We start from the raw sequence: 19702 nt of genomic DNA, 5'->3' as shown, positions 1-19702 counted from the left end.
AGGTCCACGACTGGCCATGCAGAACTGGGTCACTGCCACCTCGGGGTCACCTGCAGACTGCCAGGATCAAACACTGTGAAAACCAAAACCCAGCCAGCATAAAGGTTCACCACCAACATGGACCCGAAGCAGAGAAACAGCCACCCAAATGCACGCTGCTTCGCGGCCTAAGAGCAGAGCCTAACGACGCAACGACTCCAGTGTGGACCAGTGGGGAGGCCAGGGCAAGGCCAGCAGGGTGGAGGGGTACCTTGGGGCATGGACTAGAGTCACCCCGAGGCAGGGAACCGCTGCCACGTGCAGTGGGGTGAGGGCTGGGACTGGAAGGCACCCGCTCACAGGGCTACATCACCAGGGAGGTCTGGGGGAAGGAAGTGCCTGGCCTCTATGGAGGAGGCTTACAAACCCAGGGAGAGGCAGCTTGCAGGCCCGGCGTTAGGCGAGCTTTGCGCCAAGGGGACAGCACAGACGCAGGTCCTCGGTTCAAGGCCAGGGAAGATGACAGCCGAGTCAGTCTCAGCAGGACCCATCAAGGAGCCGCGCCATCTGACTCCAATTCACATGAAATCAAGCGTGCGCTGCCAGCCGAGGCATCCTGGGCGGCTGTGGGGGCACAGGGACCCTGGCCAGCTCTTGGGGCAGCCCGACCAGGCCGGCCAGCAGAGACTCCTCGTGGCCCGAGGCCCCACTGACCCAACGGACAGAGCAGGGAAGGGACCAGCCGACGAGCTGCGTGACCCACACGGGACAGACCAGAGCACATACAGAAATCCTACATCTGAACACCGAGGTTGGTAAGTCAAAAGACGTAATGTCACACAACAGCCTGGGAGGCCATCCAAGCCTGTGAGAGCAGGGACCAGAATCCTTCATCCCGCGACAGATGCCACGTTCACCTCATTTCCACACTCGGGCCTAACCACGACAGACGCCACGTTCACCTCATTTCCACACGCGGGCCTAACCACGACAGACGCCACGTTCACCTCATTTCCACACGCGGGCCTAACCACGACAGACGCCACGTTCACCTCATTTCCACACACACACACAAACAGACGAGCAGCACCCCAGAAACAGCACAGTGAACAAGCTACGCAGACGACGGCAGGCACTGGGCGAGAGCTCCAACAAAGCAGGGATCCATTTTTTACACACAAACTTGGCACCCAAGGGCACCCGAGGTTGCCACCAGCATTCTGCCCAGCTGGGGTGTTGTGGGCAGCGCTGTGCAGCTGCAAGGCGTGACACTCGGGGCTACTTTTTTGCAGCATGTGGGGTTCAGCCTGGTGTTCGTTTACTCTGAAACCAGAGGCCCCGGTGCTCTGGCACACCACGGCGAGCTGTCGGAGCTGACGGATCTGGGGATTCAGGTGACCTGATGGACAGAGACACCCCCTTTCCATGTCCTTACACTATCGGGAGTTACGGGACATGGTCCCCACGCCAGCCGTCACCCACGCCGCCCCAACCCCCAGCCGTCACTTGCCCACCCTGACGCTCCCCAGCATCTCTCACACCCCCCGACTCCTAAGCACGTGCCAGCTGCTCTGCTCCAAAGCACGATGTGCATCAGACCAGGAGGCTTTGTCCCAGAGCAGCTGAGCTGAGCTGACTCGCCCTAGGACCCTCGGGCAGCCCCAGGTGAGCTGTCCTGAAGGGCTTCCACTGAGATACCAGGCGGGGCCCACCCAGGTCCTCACTGGGGTCCTGCACCTCGCTGGGGCCACCAGGACAGGCACACACACACGGATGGGCTAAGATGGTCATGGCTCCACAGACCCGGAAATGCCAACTGTGGACGGGCAACACACTCTGTGGATGACGGGGCAGGGTGCCCTCTAGTGTTCATCTTGACTCAGCTGCCCTGGCCCACCTGGCCCTGTCTGCAAGACAGAGCGCCGTGTTTCAGGCAGCATCATTCAAGGAGACACTCTGATGTGCCTGGGCACCAGCGCATGGCGACATGCACACACCCGGATAAGACTTCTCATACACAAAGCTTCTTGCAATTACTCGCTGACATTGCAAACCATCCAAACCAGGTCCGAGAGCTGCCCTCAGCTCTCATCGCAGGCAGCCCGGGCCAGAAGCCCAGTGCTCCGGCCAGCAGGCTGGGAAGAGGCTGCCCAGAGCCAGCTCTGCCCTGGGACGGGGCTAGGTGTCAGGCCAGTAGGCCCCACATCTCCACTCTAGGGAGGCTGCAACTCCACTCTAGGGAGGCTGCAACTGGCCACAAGGCCACGACTGAGCATCACGACCCCAGTCTGACCTCACGACCCCAGAGCCGCGTACAGCAGTCTGAAGTCACGACCCCAGAGCCGTGTACAGCAGTCTGACGTCACGACCCCAGAGCCGCGTACAGCAGTCTGACGTCACGACCCCAGCGTCGCGTACAGCAGTCGGAAGTCACGACCCCAGCGTCGCGTACAGCAGTCGGACCTCACGACCCCAGAGCCGCGTACAGCAGTCTGAAGTCACGACCCCAGCGTCGCGTACAGCAGTCTGACGTCACGACCCCAGCGTCGCGTACAGCAGTCTGACGTCACGACCCCAGCGTCGCGTACAGCAGTCTGACGTCACGACCCCAGAGCCGCGTACAGCAGTCTGACGTCACGACCCCAGCGTCGCGTACAGCAGTCTGACGTCACGACCCCAGAGCCGCGTACAGCAGTCTGACGTCACGACCCCAGAGCCGCGTACAGCAGTCTGACGTCACGACCCCAGAGCCGCGTACAGCAGTCTGACGTCACGACCCCAGAGCCGCGTACAGCAGTCTGACGTCACGACCCCAGAGCCGCGTACAGCAGTCTGACGTCACGACCCCAGAGCCGCGTACAGCTGTCTGACGTCACGACCCCAGAGCCGCGTACAGCAGTCTGACGTCACGACCCCAGAGCCGCGTACAGCAGTCTGACGTCACGACCCCAGAGCCGCGTACAGCAGTCTGAAGTCACGACCCCAGCGTCGCGTACAGCAGTCTGACGTCACGACCCCAGCGCCGCGTACAGCAGTCTGACGTCACGACCCCAGCGTCGCGTACAGCAGTCTGACGTCACGACCCCAGAGCCGCGTACAGCAGTCTGACGTCACGACCCCAGAGCCGCGTACAGCAGTCTGACGTCACGACCCCAGAGCCGCGTACAGCAGTCTGACGTCACGACCCCAGCGTCGCGTACAGCAGTCTGACGTCACGACCCCAGAGCCGCGTACAGCAGTCTGACGTCACGACCCCAGAGTCGCATACAGCAGGCTGCGACCGAGCGTGACAACCCCAGTGGCCGTGTGCAGCCAGCCACAACTAATCGCCTGGAAGCCGCGGCCTACCTTCTCTCCCTGCCGGGCCGGCTGCTGCACCTTCTCGTAATCCTTCTTGGTCTCCAGGATCTTCTTCACGAGTCCACCTGTTGGAAACCAGTCATGTCAAACCTCGCTCAGCAAGAAGCTGTTCTAAGTGCGGTCAGAGGGAGAAACACTGAACTCTTACTTTTGCTCTATGCTGAATCAGTTTCAAAGAATCTTTTTATGTGACAGAAAGTCTATGGCAGAACAGCAGAACACTCAACGGCTGGGGGTGAGGGGCAACTCCAGAGCTTCAAGACGCTTCAAAGAGAAAAGCTTTTGGTAATGTTCCCCAAAACCAGGAATACAGATGAGCACCCACAAACAGGACAGGAACACCCCCTCTATGTGGGGGCAAGCAACAGAGCCAAAATCATTTTCCTCAAAGTAGTGCTTCACCCAAGCACGCCCCGACACGGGACCACCTGACCAAGGCATGGCAAGGCCACGCACAGGGACCATACGGCAGGGGGACAGCCCTGCCACACTGCGGAGGCCAGGCGGCCCAACAAAGACACACACACCAATTCACAAGTGTCTCTAAGCAATGGGAAGGAGGCGTGCTACGGGCCACGAGGACACGCTCCTTCTGGGGCTCCTAAGACCTCAAGACTGTGAACATGTCACACACACATCCAACAAAAGCCACAGTGGCCAGAAATCGGAAGCAAGCTAAAGTAAGCTTAAACATCACACTGGCCAGCGTGCGGTAAAAGAATCCTTTCCTAGGTTTAAAGCAGGGGAGAGGGTCCGGTGGCGTGGCCTAGCGGCTAAAGTCCTTGCCTTGAAAGCCCCGGGATCCCATATGGGCGCCGGTTCTAATCCCGGCAGCTCCACTTCCCATCCAGCTCCCGGCTTGTGGCCTGGGAAAGCAGTTGAGGACGGCCCAATGCATTGGGACACTGCACCCGCGTGGGAGACCCGGAAGAGGTTCCTGGTTCCCGGCATCAGATCAGCGCACACCGGCCCGTTGCGGCTCACTTGGGGAGTGAATCATCGGATGGAAGATCTTCCTCTCTGTCTCTCCTCCTCTGTGTATATCTGGCTGTAATAAAATGAATAAATCTTAAAAAAACAAAAAAGCAGGGAGACACCTACTGTCAGACTGGAGGGGAAGACAATGGGAGGGAACTTGGGGAGGGGAGCCCGTCAAACTATGTCATGAAACAATGTAAGAAAAGAGGGACACGTACACCCCCAGGACAGATGTACCCCCAAAACAAAAACACAAGTCCCGAAGGGCCCCTGGAACCAGGCCGCCACAGCGCCGGCGGGGAGACCCTGCAGGCAGGCCAGGCTACTTCCACGCGCATTCAACCAAGGCACTTAACTCTGCACACCTGTTTGCACTATTTCTTTTAAATAAAAGTGTAATTTTGTTGTACTAAAGAAAAATATCAGGAAGTAAAACCCTGCCACACCAGGTTGGACAAGCTCGAGGGACGTCTCCATGTGTGGGTCTAAGCCCCGGCCTCATGCAGCCAAAGCATCTACAAGTGACGGCCAGCCAGAAGGGTGCAGGACAGGGCAGCCGGCACGGGAAGGAGCCAGAGCAAGCAGGACGCTCCCCAGCAGGTGGCAGCGGCGGGCTCCCTGCCAGGCAGTTACAACACAGAGACTGAAGGCAACATGTGAGATGCAGAGATGAGACACTAACACCCGACAGAACAACGCAGCAGCCAAAAGGCCCAGGAGCCGCCGTGAGGGCCACGAGGCAGGCGCGGAGGGAGAGGTTCACGAGGAAGTGGCAGTCTGCATTCAGCACCAGCCACATGCCCACATGTGCACACATGTGTACACACTACACACTTGCACATGGTACACACGTGTGCGCACACGCTCGCACACGCACCAGAACTCACCGTGCTTCTCGTCCTCCTCCAGCTCTGCTGCTGGTACCTGAGCACAAAAACAGGGTAGAGGCGATCAGCCTGAGGTCTGCTGAGGTGCCAGGGCCAGGCACAGCCAACGGCAGGCCAGAGGGCAGCCTTGTCCGGGGCTGCGGCACTGACCGTCTCCAGCGGGGACAGCTCCAAGGGCTGAGGCATGGCGTCCACCACGAACTGGTCGTCCTCCCCGCTGTCACCGTTCTGTGAGTCTCTGATCACGGAGGACACCGCTTTCCCACTCCCTGCCCTGCGCGAGAATGAGACCACATGAGACACTGTGCCTGTCACCGCCTTGGCCTGCGCCTGAGCCAGGGCCCTCCCCGAGGGCCGGCAGGAGCACAGGTGGTGGCAGGAGCGGTGTCCCCACGGACAGCCCCCAGCCTGGTGGCAGTGTCCCGCCCTCAGCTCCCTCCAACCGGCCAGCGGCCCAGCTCGTCCTCACAGCCTCCTCTGCCCGGCATGCCTGTGGCCCTCCACCTGCAATAGGCTGCTCTCCCACACCTCAACAGTCGCGGCAAGAGTCACCCCGGGTGCCAGGGTCTCCCGCATACCTTTCCCCCTCAAACAGCTCCTCGGGACCCTCACACTGCTTCCAGGAGCTGGTGCTGCCCAACACCCCACTCAGGCACTTACTGTCCACCCTGGTTGTTGTCACACCTGGCGAATGAACTCCCACAGCCTGGCCCGGGAGCACTTCCCTTCCAGGGCTCTCTGTGCCCCAGGAGCACCCACTGCCCACTATACCTCACTGCCAGCCCACCTGGGCGCCCGACCCTCTGCACCAGCACCCACTGCCCACTATAGCTCACTGCCAGCCCACATGGGCGCCCGACCCTCTGCACCATCACCCACTGCGGCTCACTGCCAGCCCACCTGGGCGCCCGACCCTCTGCACCTGGCCAGCAGCTCCCGAGCCCCACACGCTGCAGGCTGCTGGTCAGCCTCCTGCCTCACCCGCCCTCAAAGTATGCATGAGCGTCCCCTCCTGCAAGCGCTGGCCTCCGCTGCTGTCATCCCATTGGAAGCAGCCTGGCGACCCTGCGACCTCTGGCCTGTGGGTGTGACCTTATGCAGGTGGGAACATTCTCCCTCCCTCGGCTAGGGCCCGCCCTCATCAAGCCACTTCTCCCAGCATCCTCTGCTGCCTCCCAGGCCCCACCCCCCAGCACAGGCCTGAGGCTCACCTGTCGCTCGCTAACACCTCCACACTCGCTTGCCGCCTGACCAGGGGAGGCGCTGGCCTTGCACTCCCAGGGCGAGGAATTCTTCTAAAACCCACGTTCGTTGGAGGAGAAAAAACAAGTGAGAAGTACGTTGGCACCTCAAGGAGGGGCAGAGAGAACAGAGGCTGACAGGGACGGCCAGTGCCCGATGGCTGTGCAGGTGAGGGCCCCCACTCTCCCAAAGAGCTGCGGTCCCTTCCAGGCGCCACAAAGCTAAGAGCTCTCACTAGCCCAGGCCCCACACAGCTGGGCGCTCCCTGACGGCAGTGCCCTCCGAGGGCCGCCACCCCCACACACCTGGCGCTGGACGCAGGCTCATTAGGGACTTCCGAGCTCTCCGACACCTCAGACTTGTCTCGGCCGGCAGGTCCAGCTTCTCCCTCTAAGAAAGAAACACAGGCCATGAATGCCTGTCTGAGTCACTACCACTTCAAACAGGCTCAACTCCAACAACACTGGGATATCAGTTACATATGTTTGATCTGCATATAAACAGTAGTTAATTATCTGCTTAATTCAAATACTTGAAAGAACAGCAGTCAAACAATTACAGATATAAATGAGATAATTTGTAACCATTCTTCAGATTTTTTAAATTGGAGAGACAGACAAACATGGACAGAAAGACAGGGAAACCCAGGACCAGCACACAAGGCGCACGGCAAACCCAGACATCACACGGGCACAGCGGGGACACAGACAGGGAGACAGGGAGACAGGGAGACCCAGGACCAGCACACAGGGCGCACGGCAAACCCAGACATCACACGGGCACAGCGGGGACACAGACAGGGAGACAGGGAGACCCAGGACCAGCACACAGGGCGCACGGCAAACCCAGACATCACACGGGCACAGCGGGGACACATACAGGGAGACAGGGAGACCCAGGACCAGCACACAGGGCGCACGGCAAACCCAGACATCACACGGGCACAGCGGGGACACAGAAAGGGAGACAGGGAGACCCAGGACCAGCACACAGAGCGCACGGCAATCCCAGACATCACACGGGCACAGCGGGGACACACTTCCTAGTGGCTTGGTCGCACACAGGATTCCCCAAACACACGTGCAGGCTTACCTGCTTCGCTGGCAGAATCACCTAAGAGAAACAGACACACACACATCAGAAAGGCGGCTGCACTTCTGGGCAGCGGGCTTCCCAGACACCACCCGCCTCATCAGTCACCCGGGACGCTATCCCGTGCTCTGCTGCACTCGGGCAGCACACAGAGATATGGCCAAGCTTATCTCCGGGTCAGTTAAACATGGCAGACAAGTGGGGAGGGCCAGATGACCACAGAGACCCCCCAACCCAGCGTGAGGGGATGGCTGAAGGCTCCCAACCCCCCAGGAGCAGGCCTGGCCCGCGCGATCCGCCCAGCAGCTCCTCAACACGGGGCCACACAGCTCCACCCGCCCATCTGCGCACTGTCCTTTCCCTTTAGGTGCTGAGTTCAGGGCGCAAAGGTGACCCAAGCACGCACAGTGACCTGGTGGCGGCACAGCAGGCACAGTGACCTGGCGGCAGCAGCACAGCTGACAGAGGGACACCACAGAAGAGTAATGCGAAACCCCATTCCAGGCGTTCCCTCCAGCCGGGGTCCCACATGCCCCCTGAAATCACCTGCACTCCACACAGACACCTGAGTGCGTCCATGAAGGACTTGGCACCAACACCCCAGGCAGAACTCCCAGAACAGCCTGTTGAGAAGGTAAATCCAGGTTCTAGAAGGGCACTGGCTCCCACGGGCCCATGGGAACCAGGGGGCTCTCTGGGACCCTATGGGGGATGCCCAGCAGGCTCAGAGGTCACGGGCCACAAAGGGACTGCAGGGGACTATCTGGCCCTGACCAGTGCTGGAGGACTTGTGGGGCAGCAGTCGGGTTACAGCTGGCAGCTCCAGACAGAAGGCTGGGTGCACAGTGACCAGGGGCCACTGCAGCCCAGACCGCCAGGATGGGAGCCCAGCTCAGCCCTGGGCAGCCCTGCAGAGGGACAGGGCACCAGACCCTGGCTTCTCCCCTCTGCAACATGCACCCCAGTGACAGCGGCAGACAAGGGACCAGGCACTGGGCTGATTGTGGAAGCACGGTTAACACCGGAACCCTGACTCACTCCTGCCCCCAGCGTCCTGCCAACAGGCACCCTGGGAGGCATCCGGTGATGGCACCAAGTCCCCAGTTCTCTGGCTTCGGCCTGGTCTCCCTCAGCCATCGCAGACAGAAACTGCCTCTCCAAAGAATGCAGAACAAAACAGACCCGAGACCCCAGGCCACACAGTAGGCACTCAGCAGGGTCCCTAACCCGATGGGTCCCTCCAGTCCCTGAACCCCCGTCCCTAGGCATCCCCCATGTAGCCACCAGGAGACCCAGGGGCCGCTGCCCACCTGCTCCCACCACACCTAGGATGGCAGGCCTGGCAGCCCTCCTCCCAGAGCCAGGCCCAGCCACCAGAAGGCCAAGAGCGCCCAGAGGCCTACATCCCCAGAGCCCAGGCTGCTCCGGCTGCGCGTGGGCCGCCTCGGTGGAAAGAGACACCATCCTGCCACTCGAGAGTAGCACTGGCCTCCGCTGCCCTGACCATGAAGCCGGTCCAGGAGCACACAGTTTTCCAAGTGAACACCTGTCCCTCAGAGCTACATGCGTGCAACTCCTTCTGCCTCACATGTCCTCCCAGGAAGCCTGTGCCCGAGCCACCCAGGCCCTCCCAGTGATGCCACACCCAGGTTACCCAGGTCCGCCCACCCTGCACCCACATCACCCAGGCCCTCCCTGCCACACCCAGGTTACCCAGATCCACCCACCCTGCACCCACGTCACCCAGGCCCTCCCTGCCGCATTCCCTGAGGCACCTCTGCCTACAAAGTTTCACGTGTTCTCTGCGGCTTCATCTCCTCATCTGCCAAGCTCAGGAGACCAGTGGGACTCTGCTCGGGGGAGGCCAGGCCTGACCCAGCCCCTGCCCAGCCAACACTGTGACCCTGTCCACAGCTCTGAGGGAAAACGAACGACACGTCTACTTCACCGCATTCCTAAACGCTGGCAAGACCACGTGACAATGATCGCAGCAGGGACAACTGAAGGCCCCGAAGATCATCACAGACCGCAGCTTAGGGCCAGCACCGTAAGCTTCCACAGGGTCCTAACCCCGAAGACACACAGGGTGGAGGGAACGTGGTCTGGCAGCGAGGCCGCCTGGGCCCCACCAGGGAGTTCCCGGGAGGCAGTGGGGATGCCTACGGAGCCAAGTCCATGCCACGCACAGAGTTCCAGTTCCCGTCCTGGAGCAGCCCGCCATGGCCACTGCTACACATGGATAGATCACGGACCTGCAGCAAGCCATTGCTGCACAGTCCTCTTCCCACGTTCTCTGGCTCTCAACTAAGTTCTTTAAAAATTTGTTTGGAAGTAAAAAAGAAAACACCACATGGGCATCAGAGGTAAATCCTCTGAAGAGCAAGCCTGCTCGGCTCCAGCTCACGCCAACGGGGGCACTGGCGATGCCCAACGGGCAGCCGGGAGCACTGGCTCACGCCAACGGGCAGCCAGGGGCACTGGCGATGCCCGACGGGCAGCCTGGAGCACTGGCGATGCCCGCTTGGGGCCCGGCGGGGCATGCACCTGCCCCCACATGGGGCCTAGTGAAGGCCTGCCCTTGCTTACCTGGCTGCCTCGCGGCTGGCTCTGGCTCAGCACTCTCCCGCCACAGACGAGGCGAGTTACCGTCTGAAACGCTAGTTGAGTTAGTACTGGCTCCTTCTGTTCCTGACATAAAACAGTTTAAAACTGGTCGTTAAGACTGTCTGCTGAGGGCTGGAGACGGCACAGCATCTCACGTTTCCCACTCCATGTTGATGCAGGACTAGCCAAGGATAACTTCTGACAGCACACATCGAGAACATTCTTTCAGTGGGGCTCTGGGATGAGGTGGGAGGGCAGGGGCATCACCGACTGGGAGAAGCACCAGGATCCACCATCCCGGGCAGAAGCGAGGGTCTCCTCAGCAGAGGCATACGGGCCCACCTCGCACTCCCCGGCACAGGCCGATAGGGCCCACCTCACACACCCCGGCACAGGCCGATGGGGCCCACCTCGCACTCCCTGGCAGAGGCAGAAAGGCCCCACCTCGCAGTGCTACAGCTAGCCCAGGGCCCCAGGGCCCCAGGGCCAGGTAGAAGCTAAGAGGAAAGCAGGAGGCAGACAGAATGCCCAGGACACGGTGCATGAGCCTCGGCACTGGAGACCTGCACCCGCCTGTCTGCTGACTACTGGCTGGTGTTTCAAGGCTGATGAAAATAGAAAAAAAAAAAAATCAAACACCTGGGAAAAGAACCATTTTCCCCCCTCAAATATAGGAGAAACAAAATTTTCCTTATCAAACAACTGAGAAAAAGTGGTTTTCCCTGGTGAAAATAAGAAGGGCCGGCAGGCACTGGAGGGGGGATCGTGGTGGCACGCAGGGCCGGCAGGCACCGGAGGGGGGATCGTGGTGGCACGCAGGGCCGGCAGGCACCGGAGGGGGGATCGTGGTGGCACGCAGGGCCGGCAGGCACCGGAGGGGGGATCGTGGTGGCACGCAGGGCCGGCAGGCACCGGAGGGGGGATCGTGGTGGCACGCAGGGCCGGCAGGCACTGGAGGATCGTGGTGGCACGCAGGGCCGGCAGCCCAAGGCCCCAGCAAGTGCAATTCAGCAGTGCTCCCCTCTCAGAAACAGCCTCGCAATTGCTAAAAACTATTCAAAAACACTTAGAATCAACCTGTCATTAACTATCAAATAACTGTTTACTTAGGTAACAGAACTATATAAAACAGACCATATATAATTTTTAAGGAAGCTTTTTATAACCATAAAAACAATGCTAACGTAAATACTCTAACAGTTAACTTTTGGTATTCTGCAGAGGGGAACCAGACAATAAAGATGAAATAACCTAACAGTGAATATAATCTTAGCATTTATTAGTTTTTCAATTATCAATCTTAGATTATCAATTTGAAAGATTATCAACTGAAACACCTTAACAGTTTTACACCATTAGACCTGCTTTGGCAGTATTGAGTATTGCCTGGACTCTATAACACCTAACATGTCATAAGCGCCTGCAAAATCATCACCCTCACGGGGCCCAGGACCTACGCACAGCGCTCTCTTTTCAAAGCCCAGGTGATAATCTTAGGTCAGCTTTCCTAAACTCCAAGGAAGCCACACGATTCTCTCACGAACATCACCACCATCAGTTTGGAATCACAACACGCAGATGAACCAGCTCATCAAATAACCGCTTTAAAAAAAATAAACAATGCATCTATTTAAAAACAAAAGTTATGAATTAGCAGCAAGAAAAGGCAAGCGCTCCTGTCATCAGCTGTCTGGCCCTCGTGGCCCCACGAGCCCCGCAGGTGGCCAGCCCTCCATGCCCGCTCCTCCCACATGCCTCACGCCGCCCTCACTCTCGTGTATGAAGCCCAGGGCCCGAGCGCCGGGCTTGGCCAGGGACCCCTTCTCCAGCCGCCTCCCGTGGACGCTAACACACGGTGCCCTGAAAGCTGGCAGCTGCTGCCAGGGAACCCACCCCAGTTCAAATGGCAGCAAGTACCCAGTGATTTTAAACAACAAACAACACTGCAGAACTCGTGGGACGATGGGAACACAGCCTGGGGCTCAAGAGCTCTCGGAAGTTTTGCTTAGGGCCAGCACTGCAGCATAGCAGACTAAACCTTCAAGCACTGGCATTCCACACAGGCACCGCGTCCTGCTCCAGCTGCCTCACTGCTGATCCCACCCTGCCTGGCCTGGGAAAGCAGTGGAGGAAGTCTCACCTCCTTGGGACAATGCACCCATGTGGGAGACTCAGAAGAGGCTCCTGACTTCAGACTGGCTCAGCTCCGGCTGTTGCGGCTGTTTGGGAGTGAACCAGCAGATGGAAGATCTTTCCCTCTCTGCCTTTCCTCTCTAAATCTGCCTTTCAAATAAAAATAAGTAGATCTAAAAACACACCACCCTCTGCTCGGCGGGCCAGAATCACGTGGCCTGTGTGCTGCCACATGCCAGAGACAGGACGTCAGACGTGTCTAAGCACGGGGGAGGCCCACAGCCGGACGCCAGACCTCCTCCGCCCAGGGGTGGGCAGACGGGGCTCAGTCCACTAGTCTCTACCTTCCCACGTGTGTGCAGTGTGGTTAATAATACAGGAGTTTAAACGATAAAACAAACACGGAATGAGAGAAACTAAGCCCAGCAAAGATATGGGCGAATGTTCCAGACAAACTGGGAACTGTCAAACAACTACAGCAAGAAGAGGAGGACCACCCGGCCCCTCTGCCCAAAACACAGGGTGAGGGAGGACCGCCTGGCCCCTCTGCCCAAAACACAGGGTGAGGGAGGACCACCTGGCCCCTCTGCCCAAAACACAGGGTGCAGGAGGACCACCTGGCCCCTCTGCCCAAAAACAGCAGAACGATGACGGCAAAGCTCACAAGTTCTCTCACATCGGCCTTGACAAACAGTGCCCGCCGGGCCCGGGCAGTGGGCGTGGAGCTGAGGCCCCATCAGCCAGCACGACAGAGGCCACGAGCCTGGAGAACGGGACTTTGACCTGCAGCGCCAAGAACCCAAAGTGACTCTAAGGGAGGGCTCGTTGACCAGCCCTACAGCAGCAGACCCGAAGTCACACTCATGTCAGACATCCACTCAGGAACCACCGCCCACGCTGGCTCCCTGAGTCCCAAAGCGCAGGCTGGCGTGACTGCAAGGCCCTGCTCCTGGGCACTGGCCAGGTCCCAACGAGAGCCACAGGCAGGTCTTGCGTATCCCACCTGCTGGTGCCAGATGTCAGCCCCATCTCTGCCAAAGGGACGAGCATTTAGCCCAGTGGTTAAAGCAAAAATAAATAAATTAATTAATTAAATAAAATAAAATAAATAAAAACCCTAGTTTGTTTTAAATCCACATTGCCACTGGCGATGAGCTTGTCCCTTCTGTTCTGGGCTGCCAGATAAAGCAGTCAGTCCCTCACGGCAGCATCTTAACCGCTGTCCGGTACATGGTGTTAGCCACTGAGGATGCAGAGGCTGCGGCTTATGCACGTCCCCAAGGCGGGCGAGTGAACGGCCCTGCTGCCCAAGGGGCCCAGCTCCAAGCTGGGCTGCCCATCAGCACCTGAGTGGAAGGCTCCCTCTCAAGCTGGCATCACCACTCACCCTGTCCCTGCCCCTGCTCCGGGAGCTGCAGCCCACTCTCCCCGGTAGGCAGAGAGGAGCAACGGAGGTAAGCCCCAGCTGGCCTGCAGCACACATGCGCCTGGAGAAGAGCCCTCCTCTGCAGGCCAGCACCCTGCTCCAGGCTGGCAGCCTCTCCCTCTGGTCTCCCACACTCGCAAGACCCAGCATAATCACAGTTATCTCACCTGGAATAAAATATGCCACGGCCCGCCCTCACCAGTGTGCGCTGCACCGGGCAGGGCAGGGCACGGCCAGAACGCCTGTGCTTTGCCAGCTACAGCAACAGGCGAGGAGCTCGCTGAGCCCAGCAGCAAAGGGTAACCTCCCTCAGAGTCAACACGCACATGAAGATAGTAACACCCCCGAGACAGCACGTGCGACATGGGACCAGGGAGTCCCAGTCACTCCATCACTGCCAACAGCAAGATTAAGAACGCATTTTGATTTAAAGGTTATCAATTCTGCAGGAAAAAAGCAAGCAAAGATTAATTTAAAGCTGAGTTCATGAAGCTATCAAGTAACTCAGCAAAACTAAGCAAATAAATCATTAAAGAACTCCTGCTTTTGAGGCCGTGGGCAAACAACCTGGTGTTGCAGTGGCACGAAGTAACAAGATGACCTTAGGATTACGCTACATACCTCAGGGCGCAGGGAACGCCAACAGTGCAGTCTGCTTACCTAGCTCTGCAGCCGCAGGTCGCTTTGGTTCACTGTTTAATCCAGACACTATGGGGTCTAAACTCTTAGTTGAAACATTATCTTCCTTCCTTCCTAACATGAAATAGTAGTGACAGATTAGAACAGTGCAAGCCCTCGCGGGGGTTAGGACAAGCCCACCCCAAGCTAACTTTCAGCCTCCACGTGAGCCCTGCTGGGGGTCCCACAGGATGCCCGTCCACCTCCCCAGGGCTCCCCAGCCCCACCAGCTCGCTGGCCTGTGGTTCTCCTGTCCTCCCCAGCCGACTGCACACCAGGCCAGCTCCCCACCCTCCTCGGCCCGCAGGTCCAAGGCCGCCAACACCAGCTGCACACTGGGAATTCTCCAACTCTTCCCCAACTCTCTCCCTGCTGTCAGAACGCCCACCTCCCCTCAACCAGGCTTCACACCCGCACACCAGCCAGCCTCTCCCAACCCTCACAATTCAGTGCCCCGCACCACGCAGTGCCCCCTCTCATGGTGCCCCGCACCACACAGTGTCCCCTCTCCCCCCTCTCATGGTGCCCCGCACCACACAGTGCCCCCTCTCCCCCCTCTCATGGTGCCCTGCACCACGCATGCCCCCCACCCCCTCTCATGGTGCCCTGCACCACGCGGTGCCCTTCCCTCCTTGTGAGCCCAGCTTGGGCTCCACACCTGTCCTGAAACAGTCAGATCCTGCCACCACCCCACTTGAACCCCAAGAACTATGCATTCACACTTCCCAGGAGACACGGCCCCACATGGGTCCAGCCCTGCGTGCCCAGCCATGCCTCTGCCACACACACAACAAAGCTGCCCCAGCTCAGGGTCTCTGCACACCGCCAGGTCCTCCTCCACATCAGTCGGCCCTCCGTCCAGACGCGCCCCTCAGCAGGAGCCCCTCAGCAGACCCCTTAGCCCTGCAGCTCCTGACCTCCCTGGAGCCTTCCCGCTCCCAAGCGCTCTGCCGTTATAAACGTCTGGACCGCAGAAAGGCGGGTGCACCGTGCTCAGCACAGGCCGCACTCAGGCAGCCCTGGGGCTGTCTGTCCGCAGGGGCCACATGTCCTGTCCCTGCTCAGCTCTGGCCAGGCGACAGCACTTCAGAGCTCAAGCAGCCCACACGTGGCGGGCCACCCTGTGGGCTCCACCAGGGCGCAGAGACCAGCAGAGAAGACACAACGCTGCCAGCCTGCCTCGCCAGGCAGTCCCGTGCCAGCTGCACCAGGGAGAGAGCTCACCTTTTCAAGAAGTCTTAGCGTCCTTTCTTCCTGACACCAAATCGCACAATAAAAATATCTTAACAATCAGCAACATTGCAACATCATTAAACTAAAATGCACTCGTGAGGGGCCGCTGCTGTGCCACCCCACAGGATGTCATAGCCCGGCTGCTAACTGCCCTTCCAGCTCCCTGCCTGTGGCCTGGGAAAGCAGAAGATGGCCCAAAGCCTTGGGACCCTGCACCTGCATGGGAGACCCGGAGGAAGCTCCTGGCTCCTGGCTTCAGACCAGCCCAGCTCCAGCTGTTGCAGCCATTTGGGGAGTAGGCCAGCAGAAGGGGGATCTCTCTCTCTCTTTCTGTAACTCTGACTTTGAAATAAAAATAAGTATATCTTAAAACACGCACAACTATACATATCCCAAATTTCTGGACAAATTACAACAGGAATAACAGCTTTAAGTACACAAAAATTAAACCTGTAGACAACTCACAGACCAGACATAACCAGCTGAGCCTCGCGTTAACACAGGCAGCCACAGCGTGCAGGGAGCATGTACGTGAGGCACACGATGACCCACAGGGGACAAGGATGTTAGCCACCAAGGGCAACCCAAGGAGCCAACAAAACCAGGAACACACGCCAGTGACGGGACTGTGCCTCTGTCCCCTTTACACCCACTGCCAGTCACTGCAAGAGGCGCGAGGAACAGGGGTACAGCCCGTGGCTGCAGGCACACAGGACCCGGCCCTGGGCACCGGCAGGCACTGCTCCCCAGCCTGTCTGGGAAGGGGCCAAAGCACGGCCAGCCGAGGAGGAACTCGCTGCATGAAAACCACACGAGGGGTAGGGGCTTCCCAGGACCACCACCTCCCACTCCAGGCCAATGCCGCTGCATCAGAGGTCAGGGACCACACCAGTGGCTACACGGTCGACACACTCGGGCTGAGCCCTCACAACACCCCAGTCGTGACCTCCTGTCAGCCTGCACGTGGGACTGCAGACTACCACTGTGGAAGACGGGCACCCAGGAACCTGCTGACTGCTCGGCATTTGCTCAGACTAACAACCAAATCACACGTCTTCCATCCCAAACCACGTCTCTGAGAGGGGTTGTACTACCGACTGCTGAGAGCAGGCACACGCGTGCCAGGTGTGTAACAACCCCAAACACCACGGTTTCCACTCGCAGACACATCAGACGTGTTTCCCAGCCATGGGGCGTCTTCCCAGCTAGACTCTGTGATGCAGGCCTAGACGCCAAGACCCGCGTGTTAGCTCCGTGCAGGCCTAGACGCCAAGACCCGCGTGTTAGCTCCGTGCAGGCCTAGATGCCAAGACCCGCGTGTTAGCTCCGTGCAGGCCTAGACGCCAAGACCCGCGTGTTAGCTCCGTGCAGGCCTAGACGCCAAGACCCGCATGTTAGCTCCGTGTAAGAGCAGGAAAAGTTGTGCAGTACCTTCCACAGAATTTTTGGATCGCCGTTTCGATGATTTTGATGTCACTGACTTGGATGCTCCCCTGGAAATCTCAGTCTTCAAGAGAAAAGAAGGGAGGAGAATTAGCTGGCACATCCCAGTGACCCCAGAAGGTGCTTGCCGAGCCTGATGACCCACGTACAAGCCGGCAGCATCACACAGCAGCCGCCTGCCCCGACGGGACAGAGGCCCACGGCCAACGCGCGTCATCCACAGCGCAAGATTCCGTTTCTCTGTGCAGTGCTACACGGACTGGCGCCCTGCGGCCCTGCCTCGAGAAAGCAGTGACACTCCACCCATCAGAGCCACGCTGAGACCAGCATCACCAGGTGTCGTGGTGAGAACCACAGCTATACCGCCGGACACAGCCCCGCAGGACACTGCGAGGTGAGAGGTCTGCCCCTGGGCAGTGTGTCCAGTCTTAGAAGGAGAGCTCACACAGTATGTCTAAACAAGGCACTGCAGTGGATCACCCCAGAGCTCCCTCCGGTGGCTCAGCTCTACTCTAGGGTCCCCTCCGTGCGCCCCAAGAAAAGTCACTGTGGTTTAACAGCCCGCCAGTCTCCCTTCTCCACGCCAGACCCACCTCCTGCCAGGGCCTGAGCTACAAAGTCCTACCGGGGGTGGCTTGGTGGAAGTGGCAGGCCACCAACCCTGGGACTCTGTACATCAGGCTTGAAAAAGAAACACACTAGAACGCCACGAGTGTCAGGCATCCACCAGCCACCCTTGTGCCTCTGCAGGTGCACCTGTGTCATCACCTTCACAATGACATCAAAGTCACCTATTGGTGCAAGTGCAAGCCATGCTCTCCGAGCCTCCGTGGCCAAGCCAGGGCTCAGCCTCTGCTACCCCAGCACGCGGCACCTTCTCACCTCTGGCCGTCACCCTGAACACCCACCTCCATGTCCGCTCTGGAGTCCTTGAAAGACCCTTCGGACTTCTTAGGTATCTCCCCCGAGCTCGCTGACTGCCAAAAAACAACAAAAAAAACAAACTTTAGAGACACTGTCCCATGTGAAACATCACAAGACATGTTACACACGGGCTCACAGCAGGAGGTCCTCCTGTGGGAGACCCGCCTCCCAGCTCTAACTCCAGCAGGCTGCTGCCACCGCCCCAGCCCGGGGGGCTGACACACAAACCACAAACGGCAAGTCTCACCCCACACAGGCAGGGCAGCCAGGCGGAGACACCAGACACTCCCGTCTCTCAGGAAACCACCTGGAACCCCAAACCCGACACAAGGCCAGACTGCTGAGGAAGACATCCCAGGGAACCACGAGGGACGGAGGTGAGGGTCACTGGGCCACGGGAGACGGACCGTCCCCCCGCCCTGTGGTCACTGGGCCACGGGAGATGGATGGTCCCCTCACTCTGTGGTCACTGGGCCACGGGAGACGGACTGTCCTCCCGCCCTGTGGTCCCTGGGCCACGCTGAGCCATGTCTTACGCCTGGCTGACTGTTCTTAAGCAAACACGCAGGTGCTAAGTCAGGGAAGGACTCGCACACACCGTGAGGCCTAGAACACCATCTCACACCATCAACCACGTGGATCCTGACCGTACAGAACAGAACAGCACCTGCACCTTCCCCCCCAGACTGGAAAGCAAAGAATGCCTGTTTAATGCCTCGACAACGTCCTGAGCACTGCTGAGGGGCCAGGCTGAGTGCAGGGATTACTAACACTGACTACAGGCCAGGCACCGCGTCCTTGCCACCCCCAGGCTGCCTCCGTCAGAGGGGAGCGACCTGCTGCTGGCCACTATACCTGACACCTGGAGCTCGGCTCTGGGTGAACGGCCACACGTACATCACACAAGCCCACAGGGCCGCCAGAGGGCAGGAGAAGACGGGGACCAAGCAAGGGTCATGACCATGGCTGGCAAGAGTCATGGGTCGGCTGTCTTTCCAAGAGCTGACCCTCCCAGCTGCTGGGACGGGGGCTCTGAGAGCGGCTTACAGCGGCTCACAACTGCACTCACTCCCCACTGAGAGGGCTGCTGCCCCAGGGGCACACGGAGGGGCAGGGGCAGCAGGAATGAGCTACACAAACCGACCTTCCAGAGCAGCAGGGGCCACTTCCTCCAGTCTCACCTGCTCTAACACGGCCACGTGTGACGTACTCCTGACGTATTCCCACCAGCCAGCCTCCGGGGGACTTGCTCCCCAGCCTCAGCTGCAGTGAGGGTGGCACGGACCCCATCAGGGGATGGAGGGGACAGATCCTAGACCCTCCCTGATCGCTGGGACAAATGGCACTGGGGTCATTTGTGACACCTCACAATATCGCTTCCCTACAAGAGCAGGTACAGGTACCTGAGAGCCGATATGCAAGTTACCGCGAAACATTCATGGAAATGGGCTTAAAACTACATTTCCGGGCCCGGCGCGGTGGCCTAGAGGCTAAAGTCCTCGCCTTGAATGCCCTGGGATCCCATATGGGCACCGGTTCTAATCCCCGCAGCTCCACTTCCCTGCTTGTGGCCTGGAAGAACAGTTGAGGACGGCCCAAAGCCTTGGGACCCTGCACCCACATGGGAGACCTGGAAGAGGTTCCTGGCTCCTGGCTTCAGGTAGGCACAGCACCAGCCGTTGCGGTCACTTGGGGAGTGAATCATCGGACGGAAGATCTTCCT

At 59.1% G+C, this 19702-nt stretch overlaps 1 protein-coding gene across 1 annotated transcript in view; it reads right to left on the bottom strand.

The window, feature by feature from the left end:
- TRAF3IP1 (TRAF3 interacting protein 1) overlaps positions 1-19702 on the bottom strand; it is a 37566-nt gene that overhangs the window by 10818 nt on the left and 7046 nt on the right. The window contains exons 6-15 of the mRNA XM_058664308.1: positions 17964-18032; positions 17044-17119; positions 14362-14454; positions 10125-10226; positions 7539-7559; positions 6752-6836; positions 6416-6499; positions 5355-5478; positions 5205-5241; positions 3328-3404 (exon numbers count right to left, since the gene is read on the bottom strand). Of these exons, the coding sequence (XP_058520291.1) occupies positions 3328-3404; positions 5205-5241; positions 5355-5478; positions 6416-6499; positions 6752-6836; positions 7539-7559; positions 10125-10226; positions 14362-14454; positions 17044-17119; positions 17964-18032 (768 nt within the window). The remainder of the gene's footprint in view (positions 1-3327; positions 3405-5204; positions 5242-5354; positions 5479-6415; positions 6500-6751; positions 6837-7538; positions 7560-10124; positions 10227-14361; positions 14455-17043; positions 17120-17963; positions 18033-19702) is intronic.

This window comes from Ochotona princeps, chromosome 5 (genome assembly GCF_030435755.1).
Source record: "Ochotona princeps isolate mOchPri1 chromosome 5, mOchPri1.hap1, whole genome shotgun sequence".
Taxonomy (NCBI): Eukaryota; Metazoa; Chordata; class Mammalia; order Lagomorpha; family Ochotonidae; genus Ochotona; species Ochotona princeps.
The sequence above is the reverse complement of the archived record's forward strand: the minus strand, read 5'-3'. Positions and strand labels throughout refer to the sequence as shown.